At 49.7% G+C, this 18,239-nt stretch overlaps 1 protein-coding gene across 1 annotated transcript; it reads left to right on the forward strand.

Moving 5' to 3' along the window:
• The first annotated feature begins 3,190 nt into the window (after positions 1–3,190).
• Positions 3,191–18,182, forward strand: FAM180A (family with sequence similarity 180 member A). Its single transcript, XM_055335474.1, has 3 exons — positions 3,191–3,496; positions 13,038–13,138; positions 14,643–18,182. The coding sequence occupies exons 1-3, from the start codon at positions 3,421–3,423 to the stop codon at positions 14,985–14,987; spliced, it is 522 nt and encodes a 173-aa protein (XP_055191449.1). The 5' UTR covers positions 3,191–3,420; the 3' UTR covers positions 14,988–18,182.
• The last annotated feature ends 57 nt before the right edge of the window (positions 18,183–18,239 follow it).

An 18,239-nucleotide genomic window follows, 5' to 3' on the forward strand; every position in this document is an offset into this window, starting at 1 on the left:
GTCGCACTCGTGGAAGTGTTGGCAAGAGAACAGGGGGAGCTGGAGCTTTCTCTGTTTCCTCAACAGTCCACAAATATTCCATGGGAAGCTAGAGTGCCCAGTCCCGTGCTAGGTCCTTTGGGCTATCTTTGTAAATTTAAAAAGGAAGTACATTGAATAGCAAAGGAAACCAAAGCGAAATTAAAAGACAACCTACAGAATGGGAGAAATTACTTGCCAATCATATATCTGATAAGGGATTAGTATGCAATACATATAAAGAACTCATACCCCCCAAAAAAAAGAACTCATACAACCCAACAGCAAAAAAACAAACAATCTGATTTAAAAAACAGGCAGAGGAACTGAACATTTTTCTGAAGAAGACATACCAACAGGTATATGAAAAGGCCCTCACCTACACTCATCACTTTCTCTGAAATTATAGATTTCAGAGAAGGTGAAGAAGTGATACGAGACAAAAACCACGGTGTCTGTCTATGGCAGTACTTTAAAAATGATCAAGGACATCCAGTGTTCTCGTCACAAAAAAGAAACGACAATCATGTGACATGATAGAGGTGTTAGCTAACGCTACAGCGGTCATCATATTGCAATATGTAAGTGCACCAAATCGAATCACCACATTGTACACAATGTTACATACATGTCACCACCAAATCAAAACCACAATAAGATATCACCTCACCTGTCAGGCTGGCTATCAGCAAAGTGACGAGCAGTTACAAGTGCGGGTGAGGATGTGGGGAAAAGGGAACCCTTGAGCGCTGTGGGTGAGAATGTAAACTGGTGCAGCCACTGTAGCAAATAGTATAGAGGGTTCTCAAAAAATTTATAATAGAATTATCATATGACCCAATGATGCCATTTCTGGGTGTGAAGTAGATAGGGAATGAAATCCCTATCTAAAGCTGACATCTGCATCCCATGTGCATTGCAGCATTATTTATAATAGCCAAGACATGGAAACAACCTAGTGTCCACCGCAGATGAATGGAAAAGAAGATGTGGTTTGTGTATACACAAACACACACACACACACACACACACCGGAATATTTTCAGCCATAGGAAGGAAGGAAATCACACCATTTGCAACAATATGGTTGGAACTTGAGGGAATTATGCCAAATGAAATAAGCCAGTGAGAGAAAGACAAATACCATATGGTCTCATTTATATGTGGAATCTAAAAAAAAACAAACTTAAAGAAACGGAGAGCAGACTGGTGGTTGCCAGAGGTAGAAGAAATGGGTGAAGGTGAGTCAAAGGTACAAACTTCCAGTTATAAGATAAATGTGTCCTGGGGATGTGATGTACATCACGGTTAGTACGACTAATAGAACTTGATTGTACATGTGACAATTGTACATGTGACAGTTCTAAGACAATAAATCTTTTGTGAGGTGATAAATGCTAATTAAATTTATTGTGTTGATCTGGCTCCAGAACCTGCCCTCTGGCCTTCTAGCTTTGCTCTGACCAGTAGCCGCTGGTCACATGTGGCTGTTGACTACTTAAAATGTGGCTGGTCTGAACCGACATGTGCTGTGGGGAATACACATTGGATTTCAAAGACTTGGTTTGAAAGAAAATATCCTGTTGATATTTATATTGATGACATATATGAGCCTATATTTTAGATATATTGGGTCAAATAAAATGTATTATTATGATGGCTGCAATACTGTTTCTTTTCCCTTTTTTTAACCGGCCTACCAGAAAATGTTAAATTACATTTGGGACTCACATTATATGTCTACAGGACAGGAGTGCAGTCCTGTATTGTCCTCACAGCTTGCTGCCAGCATTAAATCAATCAAGATAAGGAGAGGACCTAGCACAGTGCCTGAAACAAATTAAGCACCAAAGGCTATTGTTAATATTAGTAGGATCAGGGGTTTTCACATCTTATAGTCAAGTTTGTTTTTCAGGCAACTTTTTATAACAAATTTTAAAAAGGAGCTCTGCGGGTGCCTGGGTGGTTCAGTCGGTTGAGAGTCTGCCTTTGGCTCAGTCATGATCCTAGGGTCCTGGGATCAAGCCCCATGTGGGGTTCCCTGCTTCTTCCTCCACACTGCTCGTGCTCTTTCTCTGTCTCTCAAATAAATAAAATCTTAAAACATAAATGATGTTCTGATCAAAGCAGAGAGACCTTGAGGTCTCCCCCAAGGACCCATTCACACCGGACACCTCCTCCCCAGGTTGGAAACCCACATGGCCAAGTCATCCAAAAATGTCCTTGAAGCTCTAGCATTACACATCTATAATTTCAGAGAAGGTGAAGAAGTGGCATGAGACAAAAAAACACGATGTCTGTCTGTCTATGGCAGTACTTTAAAAATGACCATGGAGCTCCAATATTCTCGCCACAAAAAAGAAATAATAATCAGGTGACACCACAGAGGCGTTAGCTAACACTACAGTGGTCATCATATTGCAATATGTAAGTGCGCCAAATTGAATCACCACCCCGTACACAGTGTTACATGTCAATTATACCTCGATAAAAGTTAATTAATTAAGTAAGTACTCCCCCCCCCAAAAAAAAGATCATGGAAAAACTCTACCATTTTGCTTGGGGGAATCAAAGAGGTTGGTCCTGGGCCCAGCTAGACACAGTCCAAAAATCGGGCAGTCATGGATCACTGTGGGTCCCTGGGTCATTGGCTGCATACACCATACCTGGGCGCCACAGCCCTGCTCTGCTTCTGCTCCTCACCACTGCTGACTCCCCATCCAGCCACCAGCTGGGTGGGGAAGGCTCCTGGAATTGACCCGAGGCACCAACTCCATGGAAGAGCCACAAGTGACACTCAGCCCAGACACCACAATGACTCTGCTGTCCTGAAGGCAACTCTGGCCCGGCAGCCCCAGTGTCTGCCAACCAAGCCTCCCAGCTCTTCCTGCAGCCCTCGCCCCTGGCTCTGCTGTGTGTGTGTGTGTGTGTGTGTGTGTGTGTGTGTGTGTGGACGGGGACAGCAGCCAGCTCTCTGCCGGGCTCTCTAACAAGTTCCACGAGTCTGTTTGTTAAAGAAAAATTCCAGTGGGTCCATCCAACACATGGAACTCAAGTACAGAAATTATATTTATCCACCCCACTGCCAAGGAGATCACATGCCCCGTGAGTCACTCCAGATGTGCTCAAAAACAGCGTCTCTCTGTGGAAGCCCAGTCCCCAATCCCGGAGAGAGTCGAATTAGCAGAGGTCCCAATTCCTGTCCCACCCCCCCGACCCCCCCTTGTTTGATGTTCATTATTCTCCCACCCTTCTGGGGCAGGAGAGGGCATCTGTGCACCTCTGCAGAGGGAAGGGGGTAAGAACTGTATCCTCACCCTGGGAGGACCAGTAGGGGCATACCTGTAGCTCCGGAAGTCCCATTGGGTTTGCGGACAGTTTTTCACCTTTTTGGACGAAAAGATGTGTTGGAAGACGTTGCTGCTTCTGCTGTTGTGTTACGATGCCCAGGCCACTGTGTCCCACAGGTGGAGCAGGGGTAAGTGGCTTTGTGTTTGTTTGTTTGTTTGTTTGTTTGATGTTCATTATTCTTTTCTTAAATACAATTGGGAATTTGAGGGGGAAAGAGTAAGTTGGCAAAAGGAAATTAGAAGCCCTGCACTCCTCCTCTCTTTTATCCCTCCTCTGCCAATTGCTTTATGCTTCCTGATGTGTTAGAAGGTGCTAGAAGCTGATGAGGATGGATGGGACACTGCAAAATATCAAAGCCACTGAGGGCACCTGGTCGAGGTGAAGAAAGCAGAGGGCATCCCCTTCTGACCTCTTTGCCTCAAAGAAGATTGAGCAGACTCCCTCGAGCCCCCCACGCCCCTCACCCAGCAGCTACAGCCAGGCAGGGCATGTCAAGGGCAGGTACCTGATGCTGGCATCGTGGGACTCTGGGTGCTGCAGTGCAACAGGCCTGCTACCCGGGGGACCCCAACAAGGGACGCTGGGCATTGGCTGTCCACATGGAGGTCTCCATGCTGCTTCCAAGCTGGGGTGGACGACACCCTTCCAGCTGGGGAGAGCTGGCCCAGGGGCAGGAGGGGAAGAGTAACCCTTTGGCGTTGACGTGCGTACCGGACTGCTACTCCCACCCACCGGCCCCTGGGTCCACCTGGAACAGGAGGGAGCCCGGCGAGGCTGTTCCCTCATGGCCAACTTCCCTTCCCTTGGGACCATGTGGCATCTTTTTCCTATGCCCAGGACTGGCTCCAGTTGGAATACAGGCTCCAGTTAGCACGTCCAGCCAATTAGACTTGATCGCTGCTGGGGACTGAGGGAGCAGGAGTGTGGACCTCTCTGTGCAGAGCTCACCAACCCTCCCCACTGCCCAAAGTCAACTGAGGTCTCTCTCCTCAAAAGCACCCGAAAAAGAAGTCAGGCTCCTAGGTGTTTCTAGAAATCCAAAACAGGATGAGGGCTGGCCTGGAGGGAGGGGTGGGGGTGGGGGCTGAGCCTCCAGGTTCTCCAGGAGAGTGTTGGGGAAGGAAGGAGCAGCCAGTGCGGAACTGGAACCGAGCAGCACAGAGCAAACGGATCTGACACGGATCTGAAAGGGCGCTGCATTGATTCGGATTCTATTCCCTCATTTTCAGGCTTGAGATCAGGGACTTGCCAATTCTCTTAGCTGAGCTGTGAAATGATTGCTACTTAGAGGCAAATCATTAATGGAGCATTTTCCTTTTTTTCTGGTCATATCACCCACACATCCCTTCTCTGCTCGTGATGTGCACAGACTTTAGAGGCAACACTTGGGAAAGCAAAGAGACCTTGGCATTACCTTAGGCCGCTTACCCTGTGTGCTACTGGGGCCCTTCCCTATTTTGTCTATTAGAAAAAGAGGATAATATCCCCCCCCCCGCCCCCCAGTGCAGAGGCCGTTAGAAAGCCAAATGAGATAATTCGCTTTATAACAAGGCTTGCAAATACCAAAGCCACGTCATGGGCAATCCTGCAAGGAACTCAAAGATTTAAGCCCTGCCTCTAATTAGCTGTGTGATGTCTGGCAAGTCTCTTAACCTCTCTGAGCTAACAGGTCACATATTAACCATATCAAAGCTTATCTTCGCTGCGCATGGTGAAGGTCATATCCAAAATGTGAATAACACGCTTTGCAAGTGGTGAAGTGGCTTATAAATGTGAGTGATCACCTACCATATAAACCAATGGCAAGTTTTCCTTGAAGAAAGTTTGAGGCTCTCCTTCAACAGAAGGTTCTATCAGCAACGTCCTGGGAGCCAGTGCTGTACCCTCCCCGGGGAAGGTCTGCTCCTAAATAATAATATCAAATCTATCTAGAGACAGGAAGCCTGCACAGCTGGACCAGAGGCCATGAGGGGGCAGCTTTGTTAAGCGCTGGATTAGCGGTTCCCGGCAGGGCTTGGAGTCAACAAGTGATAGAGTCCCTCCAACCATCATCAGAAGTCTTCCACGTAGTTGACTTTTTTTTTCATTTTTGACATTTTTTCCTAATTATAAAAGGAATACCCAACTGCCGTTTTTGAAAGATGGAATGGGAGTCACACCCAAGTAAAAAAACAACTTTTCCAAATGTACTTAACTGTTCCTTTCGCCTTCATCCTTACCCCCACCCCCACCCCAGTGCCAGGCCTAATTTAGAGGAATTCCCTGTCCATAGAGCCTGAGGACGACCTCTCCCTGCGAGGTCCTCCTCCTCTTCCTACAACACCTCCCCCTCTCCCCCCGCCCTGGACCCCTCTCCGGCACCACCACCACCACCCACCCCATCCCTGCACCAGCACCCAGGCCTCCACCCTCTCCCACCCCCTGCCCCAAGTGGAAATGTAGAAATAACCCCAAAAGGAACACACCCTTCTGTCAGGACAGCCTCTCCCTACAAGTGCTCTCTAGGATTCCGCCCTGGGAGGCAGCTTTCCATGCCAGCCCCACCAGCTGGACTGAGACCCAGATGACTCACCTGTGGTTAGTGAGGCCAGCCCGGAAGTTGGACACATCTGGCCCAAGCCCCCAGGTCCTGCCAGCGTGCCCTTTGGGGGGCTGATGGGAACTAACCAGTCTAGAAAGAAAGAAAGAAAGAAAGAAAGAAAGAAAGAGAGAAAGAAAAAGAGAAAGAAAGAAAGATATGTATTAAATACTATAAATAAGCGTTTTTATTAAACACATGTAAATTGTTCTTTTTAAAAGCAGGTTCATAGGGAAGAACGGCCCTTCAGTTAGCAGGTGGATTGTCTTTGTCAGGAGTCCCTTTTAGTGCTGTGTGTGTTTCCAGTCATGAACACTCCACGAAGGGCAGGGCCTGTGATTGGTGGATCCGTGTTCAACAGGTATTGACTGACTAACAGGACGTAGCTGGGCGCACCCCCGCCCCCCTGCACGGCCGCAGTGCCTCCATGGGGCAGGCGCTCCTCTGAGCATCCGCAGGTAGGAAGATAGAGGATGGGCAAGCAATCCACGAGCCCAGATCACTCAGCTCGAAGGCGACAGATGGATTTTTGGCAGCCAACCCATGTCTGGGGCATCAGGGTCTGGCTGCCCTCCCTCACCACCCCGGAGAGGGTGGGCGTCCCCACCCAAGATCTTTCATAAAGGAAGTTTTTCCTTTCCACACCCATTGCCATTTCCATTGAGTCGCTTCAAGGGATTCGTTGAAAATATCATTGGGTTTGGGCTGATATGGTGTGCAGGCCCTGAATCCCTTCCAGCAAGCTCTTTGGTACAAATGCTGTGTACAGTTACGTGGGAGCCATGGTTAGCCTTAATGCCATTCTGTTCTATTAGACATATTTGGAGGATTTGGGGGAGGAAGATTTTTATCCCAGATTACATAAAGTCAACGAGAAGGTCAGGCTGCAAAGCAAAGATAGGCCCTTCCACTTAGGGAGACTTTTGTCCGTATGTCTGGGCAAGAAGACTTGGATGGGCTAAAGTGTAGGGGAGACAGCTGGTGGCCTTTGATTGAGATCATTAAAAGTAGCTTCTCGGGGTACCTGGGTGGCTCAGCGGTTGAGCGTCTGCCTTTGGCCCAGGGGTGTGGGATCGAGTCCCACATCGGGCTCCCTGCATGGAGCCTGCCTCTCCCTCTGCCTGTGTCTCTGCCTCTTTCCCTGTGTCTCTCATGAATAAATAGATAAATAAAATCTTCTAAAAAAAAAAAGTAGTTTCTCCTAGGGAGGAATACAGGCTCCTGGGAGATAAAGGGAGGGGATGGCAGAGACAGACCTTATCTATATTTTGATAATTAGCCAGCACTTGGAACTGCAAATAAGTTCTAGAATCAACTTGTTAGATAGAGAAGAATTGAGGGGCGTCTGGGTGGCCCAGTCAGTTAAGCGCCCAACTCTTGATCTCAGCTCAGGTCTTGATCTCAGGGTTGCGAATTCAAGCCCCATATAGGGCTCCACACCCAGCTTTTAAAAAAAAGGGAGGGAGCTCCCCCCCCCCCCCCCCCGCCCACGCCGGAGAGAAGGATTTAGTAAAGCACTCTGTTTGAAAAGGGTGGAGTTTAGTGACAAGGGTAGTTAATGTGTTTCTATGGGATCATCTAATCCTTCAATAGTCATGGCAGGATGCTATGTGCCGGGAATACAGTATCAAGCAAAACAGACAGGATATTGGGATCCCTGGGTGGCTCAGCAGTTTGGCTCCTGCCTTCGGCCCGGGGTGTGATCCTGGGTCCCAGGGTCGAGTCCCGCGTCAGGCTCCCTGCGTGGAGCCTGCTTCTCCCTCTGCCTGTGTCTCTGTGTGTCTCTCATGAATAAATAAATAAAATCTTTAAGAAAAAAACAAAAAAACAGACAGGATCCCATGACCTCAGGGAGCTGACATCCTAGTAAGGGAAACTGACATAAACACGTATGTAAGTAAGACCTCTGGTGTGCTGGATGACAATATATGAGAGACAGAGTATGCAGGATTATATTTTCAAATAGAGAAGTCAGGGAGGGTGTCCCTGAGGGCGTGACTGATGGCCTGGAGGAAACATGGAGTAAGCGACTGCTGGAGAAAGTAGTCCAGGCAGGAGAAACAGAGGTGCAAAGGCCCTGCAGCAGAAGCATGCCTGGTAATGCTCAAGGAAGCGGCCTGTGGCTAGGGTGGCAGGAGCCGGTGGGGAATAACAGGCTCGGAGAGGTGGTAAGAAGTCAAGTCACATAGCACCTGGTAGACATTTGAAGATCTTTGGCTTTCACACTGAGTGAGATGGAAAGCCATTGAAGGTTCTGGACAATGAGTGACAGCATCTGACCTATGTTTTCACAGAATCACTTTAGTTGTATTAAGAATAGGATGATTGGGGATCCCCAGGTGGCCCCGTGGTTGAGCGTCTGCCTTCGGTCCAGGGCATGATTCCGGAGTCCCAGGATTGAGTCCCATGTCGGGCTCCCTGCATGGAGCCTCCTTCTCTCTCTGCCTGTGTCTCTGCCTCTGTGTGTGTGTGTGTGTGTGTGTGTGTGTGTGTGTCTCATGAATACATAAATAAAATATTTTTTTTAATTTATGATAGTCACACAGAGAGAGAGAGAGAGAGAGAGAGAGAGAGAGAGAGGCAGAGACACAGGCAGAGGGAGAAGCAGGCTCCATGCACCGGGAGCCCGACGTGGGATTCGATCCGGGGTCTCCAGGATCACGCCCTGGGCCAAAGGCAGGCGCTAAACCGCTGCGCCACCCAGGGATCCCCATAAATAAAATATTTTAAAAAAAAGAATAGAATGATGGGGCGCCTGGGTGGCTCAGTTGGTTAAGCATTCGACTCTTGATTGCAGCTCAGGTCAAGATCTCAGGGTCGTGAGGTCGAGCCCTGCATTGGGCTCCATGCTCAGCGGGGAGTCTGCTTGAGGACTGCTCCTGCCCCTGCCCTGCCCCTCCCTGTGCTCACACACACTCTTTCACTCAAAAAAAAAAATCACATGTGATTCATTTCAGAATATGTTTTATACCAAATGCCTTCATCCATAATGAACTACATTATCTTCCCTGAGCCCAGTCTTCAGGCGCCACACCTGCGGGAAGATAGCATTGTCCTCCGTCCCTATCAGGGAGATAGGGTTTGGGAGCCTACAGGTCTCGATTTAATCTCAGTGATACAAACAAATCGGGTGGCCTAGGGCCAGTTTCTTAACCTCCACGTTTCTTCATCTATGAAAAGGCACGTTAGTACCCACCTGACGGTGCACTGTGCAGCTAGGAGTGGGCTCACGAGCTGCCATGGCAGCTGAGCTCGCGTTGTGACCCCTTCGGCCTGCGGTCCGAATGCATCTCCCAGCAGAAGAGCTGGACACGACCTGCCATAGCAGAGGCCCCTGCAATCTCTGGATCCGGTTCCCGGACTATCTTAGTGCATGTGCATGACATTTAGCAAGTAGGTCCCTCTCCAGCCTCTGGCCTCGCACACTGCGCCCCGCTACCCCCCTTCTCTCAGAGAAGCTGCGTGGCTAATGGCCATCCGTGGGGAGCACTCAAGACTCCCTGCCATCAGCCTGCTGAAGATCATGCTGCCCCGAGCAGGTCACTGATCGCCCACAGTGCACGGGCAGCAGGACTTGCAGGGACCCCCGCAGAGGCAAGGGGAAAGGGGAAAGCTCAGCAAAGCCTGAAGGGTCTCCGTGGCTGGTTTGGCTTTCTTTAGGCTTTTTAGAAGTCCCTGGCTTTGAAATCCTTTAAAACCACCCCCACCCATACACTGAGCCTTCCCTTGGAGCCCAGCCTCGTGCAGACTTCGAGGTCAAGGAGGGGAAGCATAGACGTCCCCCCTTGCTCCCAGGAGCGGGCCACCCCAAGGAACATTTTCGGGGGGCCAGATGGCAAGATGTGAAATGGGGGGCCTGGCTGCAGAGGGCAGACGGGGGCCGCAGTGGCGGCGGGGTTGCAGGGAAGGGCCCCCCGGGGGAGCGGGGCTGGTTCCAGTCTGCACGGCTCTGCTCCCGGGAGCTGCTCAGCTCCCGCCTGGGCCGTTCACATGTCTGGGAGTCCAGCCTCTGCTGTCGGAGACGAGAACATCTGGAGGGACTGTGTATTTAACCTCTCACCCACATGTTTCACTGTGGCCCGGACATGCCTTGTGTCCACCCCTGCCTCCAGCATCTCCGCAAAGGGGAACTTACACTCTCCGGGCCTCCCCCTGTTCACAGAAAGTCAGACCCGGGCCTCTCCGACGTTGGGCCCAGGGCCGGCTGCACTTGCACACCCAGCGCCGTCCGAAAGCATCTGCCTGCCCCGCTGTCCCAGCAGCCCCAGCATGGGGACGAGTTCCGGCAGAAGGTGGTGGAAGCAGGTGGAGCCGGAGAACCAGGAGGGAGGAATCCATCCGTCAGCTTTCTGTGCTTCCCTGCACACACTTTCTGGGGCAACGATCTGCCTCCTGGTCTAGAGGCTGACACCTACGATCGTCCCCAAACTGTGTTACCAGTTTTCAAGGAATCAGAATAAGGGCTCTTGGGAACAACAGCATTTTCATTATCCAGCTGAGTTTTGAATCCACAACCATTTTCCTCCCCATTCTTTGAGGAGTCAGGGTCCACTTGGTGGGGGGGGGGTGTTAAAGGAGTGTTGGCGTTCACAGGGAGACAATTTCACCATGAAGAACTTCCCAGAAGGCGGCCATCTCAGAAAGGGCTCCATGCACAGGCCATTCATCCCCTCCTAGCCCCTTCACCTGCTGGGGTGTGATTTTTTTTTTAAAGGAACAATACCTGTAATTTCACAGTAAGAATGGAATCCCAGGAGAAGAATTAAAGAAGTAAAGTTGCTCTCAGATCCTATCCCGAGAATGAGATTTCATCCACCCTCTCATGGTAAGAAGAAAAGAAGGGCATGCAGAAAGAAGCAGGCCACGTCTTGGTCTAGGACCAGGTCTGGTCCTGGTGTCCTCTCCCACCAAGGAGAAAGTGGAGTCAAAGTACCTACCTTATTTGTGCCTCTATTCATTTGTCTCCAAGAACATGATGGCCCTGGTCTCCTTAGATGACCCCCACGGTTGGGTGTGGGGTGTGCCTCGTGGCAGGACCCTGGATCTGGATAACCCAGTGGCTGCCCACTGCAAGGACCTGGGAGCTGTAAAAAGTCCTGCTGCCTACACCCACCCCAGAGATGCCCATGCATTGGCCTGGGAGCTGGCCTTCGGCCTTCAGGATTCTCCAAGCTCCCGGGTCAATATTGAGAACCGCTGAGTTAACTTCCAAGCGGCATCCGGCCAGGGCAGCTCCTTCTGCACGACGTCAGGTCAAGCACCCTCCGATTCTCAACCCTGGCTGCCCCTAGAAGCCACCGTTAGAAGTCTAGGAAGCTTCAAAAAAAAAAAATCTTCCGGTCCCATTTGCACTCTCGTTCCATTAAACCCAAACCTCTGCAGCTGGGACCCAGGCTTCACACCTTTGGGTGATTCTAATGTGCGGTCAAGGTTGCAAATCAGGGAGCAGGAGAGGCCTCCTTCCTCCACCTGCCACCATAGGGAGAGGCAACGAGCGAACAGAAACGAAGGCCTTCTCAAGCCCTAAAATCGATGGTTCTATGGGAAGTTGGCACTTTTCTGGCAAAGAAAACAAATTTTGCTAAACTGCTGGGCTAGGAAATATTGCTCTGCGATTCATTGGCTCCTTCCCCCGAAGGGCTCTGGGGGAGCAGAGCTGGTTACCCCACTGCTCCCTGGCCGTTGGTCGCCAACACCTGCACACTACCCCGGAAGCCTGCGGGGCTCTGCTGGGGGTGCAGAAACACGAAACCATCTGTATCCTCGCCCATGAGGAGCCCGCGGTGTAGATAATAAATGACTTACACAGTAAACAGTATTACAGCAGTACGACGCCTTGCTGACCAGCTTTTTCCAGGAGGTGGGAGATGCCTACCAGTGAGCTTTTCAGGAAATGCCCTTCATATCGAAGATGTTGCATTTTTATCACTTGCAATAGAAAACCCCAAATACTTGAGCAGTGCCCTGCCTTCTTTAACTGCAGTATGCTAGACCACACTGGACTCTTTCTGGATGGTTCCAAGGGCACCATCATCGAGAAGGAGAACTGTCACACAGGATTGCACAGCTTGTGCTTCACACACCTTTGGGGGGCGCTACTTACCTCCAGGTCTCTCGTGGATTTTTCCAGCTAGCTGTCCAGGCTTCTGGTAGATCCCAATCAAGTGTCTTGAAGAAGATCCACGTTTTTTTGTTTTGTTTTTGTTTTTTTTAAATCAGCTGGCAGCAAGATCACCAGTCACTTCTGCGCAGTGCTCTGGTACGAGGTGGGGCCGTGGGGTACACGGGGCTGTTGGCTCCCACCCAACACGATCCTGGAGGACTGCCATTTCTCATGATCATTCCCATACTCTGTAGCAGTTTTTCTTCTCCTTCACCTGTCCCGCGTCACCTGCACCCCCCCACCCCCGCCGGCCTCCAGGGGCTCATCCATCTTCCTCCAGCTACAACTTCTAAATGCAGTCACCAAGGAATAACACTGGCAAGTCCTTGACTTCATAGCAAGTGCATCTATAAGTCCGCCGGCCCTTGGGGGAAGCCCTGAGTTTAGCTCCACACACCCCGAGGGCCAAGTGTCAGGGTCTGGTGCCCGCTCTCTTCCTGAACGTTGTCACCTGTATTCAGATTCCTGGCAGCTCTTGCAGATGCCTGGGGAGTAGCCGCAAGTCTGCTCCTCTGATTAAAAGGGTTGTCCACAAACACGAACCGACCCTTCACACTGATCAAGGGGACCGTATTATTAGAGAACTCCTTTGTTAAATTAGGGAGGGCAAGGGGTTGTTGGTTTGCTCACTTCTGTTTTAGTTTGCTTTACATAAATGCCTTAGGGGATACATATCCTATTTTTCAAGGCTTTCTGGGACGCTTCTGATGAGGAGCCAGGTTTGAAGTCACTGGTCTGAGCTAGTAACATCTGACACGCCTGGGAGCCCTCGGGGACACACCAGAGCTATCACCTCTCCCCGCTTCACGGCCGCCACCACCTGGAGTCAGTCGCTCCCCAGGCCGGCTGGCCACCCTCCAGGCCAGCTGGGAGCAAGGAAGCCGCGTGCACGCAGTGGCCCCCCGAGCTAACTCTTGTTTCTTGCAGCTGTGCTCTTCCCTGCCGCCCACCGGCCAAAGAGATCCTCATCGATGCCATTGAACCCCGTCCTGCAGAGCTCCCTGGACGATGTAGAACTGCTCTACGAGGTAGGCAGATGGGACAGTGGTCAAGTCCCGCCAAAGGCATTGCACCCTCTCTGTGGTCTTCTTGGAGAAGGAGCCTAAGTGTGGGAGGATGAGCGGCCTCTTGCCGTACGGCCTGGTCTAAACGAATTGGTAAAATAAATAAATAAATAATAATAAATAAATAAATAAATAAATAAATAAATAAATAAATAACAATTTGGTGGGCTCATCCCATCCTGCCCATCCCAGAATGAGGTCTTCCTCACACCTCCTTCCCATGACAGGGTCACTCATGGTGGCATCAGGAGTTCAGTGGAGGCAAAATTAGAGATTTCCATGTGGCCCAGAGATGCCACTACAGGCACCCAAGCAACAGAGCAGGGCAACATTCCCAGGCACAGGCCTTGAGGCAGGACCCATCGGGGGGGCGGGGGTCAGGAGATGCCACACCACCATCTGAGGAGAGCCGTGTCCCTGTCCCCAATAACTGCATGCAAAGACCTCACCCCGCCTGCAGACCACGGGGGAGCTCCCCAGAGCTGCTCAGACTGGTTCACGATAAGGCTCCAGTTTCAGAATCCGAGCTGTAGCCCTGGCCCCCATCGGCTGTGTGACCTTGCGTAAGCCACCATCGCTCTCTGGGCCTGAATCTCCTCAACTGTTAACTGGGGAGCTATGGCCATCTCCGAAATTCCCCTCTGGCCTCTCATATCCCCCACGGACCAGAACTGTCTGGCTCGGAAAGAGACAGCCTACTGCGGCCGAGCAGTGAGCTGGGGGGAGGAGGGGAGATTTCAGATCCTGCCACGGGGAACCAACTTTGCCAAGTCTTGAACTTGGGAGCCACATGAACAGAGCTGTTCTAGAAAGATCACAGACAGTAGCATGGAGGGTGGGTTAGCGCCAGGAGGAGTCAGAGACAGGGAGGAAAGTTAGAACTCGGAATCCAAGAGGCATTTATTAAGTTCCTGGTATGAGTCTGGTACGGAGTGGGGGACCCATGTGGCAGGCTCTGTGCTGCTCTTCAAGAACAGGAGAAAAATGTGGCCAGATCTCTGAATCCCACTTCATTCCTAGCACCATTCTCTGCATCCTTCAAATTCAACTTCTGATCTTGGATTACCCAAAATAGTCAGTTCATGCTTTAGGAGATCTTTGGTGGATGTGAGGGAGGGAGGCAGGGAAGCAGGGGCTGGCACGGTGGTCCAGACCACTGGTGACAATAAGCAGTCACTGAAACAGTGGCTTTGTGCCTGGCACGGTACTAGACGTCGTCGTGACTTGTCTTACTTCTCTCAATATCCCAGGGAAGTATGGTCACTAATCATTTCACAGAGGAGGAAAATGAGGCTCAGAGAAGTTGAGTAACTCGTTCGGGGGGTGACACAGCCAGTGGAAAGGTCAGAACTGGAAACTTTTAGGCAGCAGCCGCCCTAAATGAACATCTGTGATAACGATTGCAATGATGCCCTCAACGATGCCCGAATGCTTCATGTCTTTCTCCGTCCCGTGTCTCTCTCTCCAGTTCCTGCTAGCTGAACTTGACATCAGCCCTGACCTGAAGATCGCCATCAAGGACGAGGAGCTGGCCTCCTTGAGGAAGGCCGCTGACTTCCATATCATCTGCAATGACGTGATCCCCAAGCACATCCCGGATATCCGCCGGCTGAGCGCCAGCCTCTCCAGCCACCCTGGCATCCTCAAGAAGGAGGACTTTGAAAGGACAGCGCTGACCCTGGCCTACACGGCCTACCGCACAGCCCTGTCCCAAGGGCATCAGAAGGACATCTGGGCCCAGTCCCTCCTTAGCCTCTTCCAGGCCTTGAGGCATGACTTGATGCGGTCCTCGGGCCCCAGAGGGTCTCCCTGAGAGACCGGCCCACACCAGGACCACGGGACAGGGACCAGCACACACAGTAATCCAAATACTCTTCCTTCTCTACTCTGTTTACAGAGCCCAGCAACGAAGCACATGCCACCAACTCAGAGTAGTGGAGGTAAAACAAGTGGCGCCATGTTCTTTGCCCTTTGTAGATCCCTGACAAGCACGTTGACCCATGTCACCATGTGACCTGCGCTGGAAGAAAGGTCAAGGGTGGGAATTCGAGATTCCTCCAAAGGCCAAATGATTTGCTGAGTGTCATGTGGAAGTCTAGGATATGCCTCAACACTGAGTGACTGCCACAAATACCCTAGAGCAAGGCCAGAGCTAGAGGATCCAGCACAGAGGTTTGGGCACGGCGGGAAGATGGAGGACAGACCTCTGGGGTGTGAGTTGATTAAACATCTTTCCAAAGATTCTATGGTAAAATATTAAAAAAAAAAAAAGCCAACCTAGAGCTATAGCCAGATAAATACGTTGTTGGTCAAAGATAGGCTTCTCAACTTTTCCAAAAGTCACCAAGAAGAATCAGTTAGAAAAGCAGTAATTTAATGACCTATATGTCTTGATTCTTCTTCTCTGAAAGCTAAGCTAACACAGAGGAGAAACAGGAAGGGGGCTGCCTTCCTGGGGAGAAGCAGAAAGGCTGCCAACAGCCATGCCCTGGCTCTTGTCTTCTCAACAGAGAAAGCAAGCTAGTGCACAGAGGGTCCCCCTAATGAGGAGGTGGCACCAACGGCCATGCCTAGCCGAATGCTTGAAATTATTTAGCACCATCAGAAAATGAGATGCTCCAAATAAAGATATTTCGGATGATGGAATTTCCCCTCTCAAATGCCAAAACTTTCCTTCTAGCAATATTGACCTGGTATCTCTTTAAACTACACATACGAAACACCTTAAGCTTTTATTTAGTTCTCTTGAAGAATCCTGATGGAGTTGGATAAAACACCTCTAAGAGGGCTCGGCCTCTGAAATGTCCATGATCACTGAGGGAACCGTGAGCTATTACAGAGAGGAAAGCAGGACCGAGGGGTCTGTTGGACTGTCCCAACCAGCCCTGGAAGGCCCCAGGCTTTGCTAACTCTGTGTGTATGGGAGCTCCTGTCGCCTTCTTCACTGTGAGACTTAAGAGTGCACTTTTTCTTTCTTGCCTACGTAGCCTGCCCTTTGCAATTTGTTCTTTTGTAGAAGAACAGGATGGCTAGGCTTGTTACAACCCGATGTCAAATAAGCGTTAGTAGATGAAGGTCTCTGCTCGCAGTGAAGCACTGGGCTCTCATACAGATTCCTCACCAGCTCAGAGATCTTTCTGGCTCCCCTAGGTTGACGGCTGGGTTTGGGAGGCTAACACCGAAAGAGGTCTAACCTTTGCATGAGTGAGACCTTATCAGGCTAAATTTGATTCCGAAATGGGTATTTAACAACTGTCACTTGGTGATGCCTAAAGCTGCTCTGGACTTCTTAAAAACTTCGACTACATGATTGCCAAGCAGCCCAAGCTGCATGATCGCTTTGGAGAAATAACATCCTGATGTTCTTGGGCTCAGTATATTAATAACTTCAAATTTAGTCTCTGATACATGCTTTTTGTTCAATTTCTCTCTAATAGTATGTGTTCTCTTTGACACACGGTCACTAAGCTGGTCTCTTTTTGTTTTACTTGATGTCTCTTCTGCTCTTTCTTGGGGCCCAATGCTGATTATCTTTGGATCCACCTCTTCAAGGCATCTCCCAGTCTCTGTTGGTTGACTTTTGCTCACTCGAACTCTGCCTGCCTGCACTCTGACACCCATTGTCTTTCCACCCCCTTTAGGTATCACTGTGTGACTCAAACAAAGGTCAATGTACAGGGTCAGGATTTCCCAAGAGGCAGATTAGCCTCATGGCCTGCCTTCACTATTTGCACTTTCCCTAGATGTGGGATGGGGAGGAGGTAGGTGAGCAGAGGCCACAACCCTTCGACATTGTGCAATAGCCTGACATCAGAGCCTTGTATCCCACCCCAGGGCCCCACCCCCATCAGGATAGATCTGAGCACTTTCTTCCAGTCACTGGGTGGGAAGACCACCCTGTAGTCCCTGGCTACCATGTTATGATATACATGGCTGCTTTGACAGGTAGGAGATCCATGAATGGGAGGATGGTCCCTAGGACCAGTGATCAAATGGTAGTTCATTCACCCAGCAGCAAAAAATTAAAGGCACTTGTGCAGTCATAAATTGGGGCCCATATTTACGTGGCAGTCAATGATTGAAAAAAAAAAGAAACAAGAAGGGCATGACCTTTTGAAAGGCAAATGAAAATTTCATTTTCAGTAACTGGATGACACTATTAATTACTATTTTAGGCTGATCACAAAGTGATCGTTTACCCACAAGAAATTTTATAACAATAACTTTATTTGGGTGCAAAATCAAATATATCGCTCACCACCACCACCCCAAGACCCGACCTTTTGCTCAAGGAACAGTGAAGTAATAGACCGGACAGAAACGGACTGTCCCATTTTTGCCTCATTAATACCACACTGTAAACACCATGATCACAGCCGGGTCACGTTTTGCCCTATTTACTCATAGACCGAATCATTGGGGGTGTGGTGTCTGTGGCGGGCATTGCTGTCATCTATCACCTCGAGTCTAAAAGAGAATCACCTCAGTGATAAATCAGCCAGAATATGTTTCTACAGGTGAACTGGTCTCAAATGAAACGCTTGTCAAATGTCTACATGGCGTCCCTTAGTCTCCTAACCCCTTTTTAACGCCTTACGTGTTTTTAGTTGTGGTCACCAACACAACGCGCGATTTTCCATCCGAATGTCTACGTGTGAGGTATGGAAACGCTCAGACAGATCTCTAGAACTTTTCATCTTGCAAAAAAAAAAAAAAAAAGAAAAATGCTACTTCTGGAACCATCCCCCCTTCCCCTCTGCCCCACAGTGCCTGGCAACTGCCTTTCTCCTTTCTGTTTCTAAGAGTTTGACTACTTTAGATACCTCATCTAAGTGGAACCTGCCTTGTATTTCTCAAGCACAGTATTCTGGAAAATGTTTTCTTCATCTGAAAAAATGGATAAAGTCCTGAGGGAGAACTACTGGTCTTAACTGTGTTGCTCACCTTACCTAATTTTATTTAACAATTAATCACTTATGGTGTAATAAAAATGTCATGATTGAGTTTACTAGGCTCAGTGGAATCTTTGTCATGTCAGATTATCTCACCAAGGAATTTGAAGTGG

This window comes from Nyctereutes procyonoides, unplaced genomic scaffold (assembly GCF_905146905.1).
Source record: "Nyctereutes procyonoides isolate TBG_1078 unplaced genomic scaffold, NYPRO_anot_genome, whole genome shotgun sequence".
Taxonomy (NCBI): domain Eukaryota; kingdom Metazoa; phylum Chordata; class Mammalia; order Carnivora; family Canidae; genus Nyctereutes; species Nyctereutes procyonoides.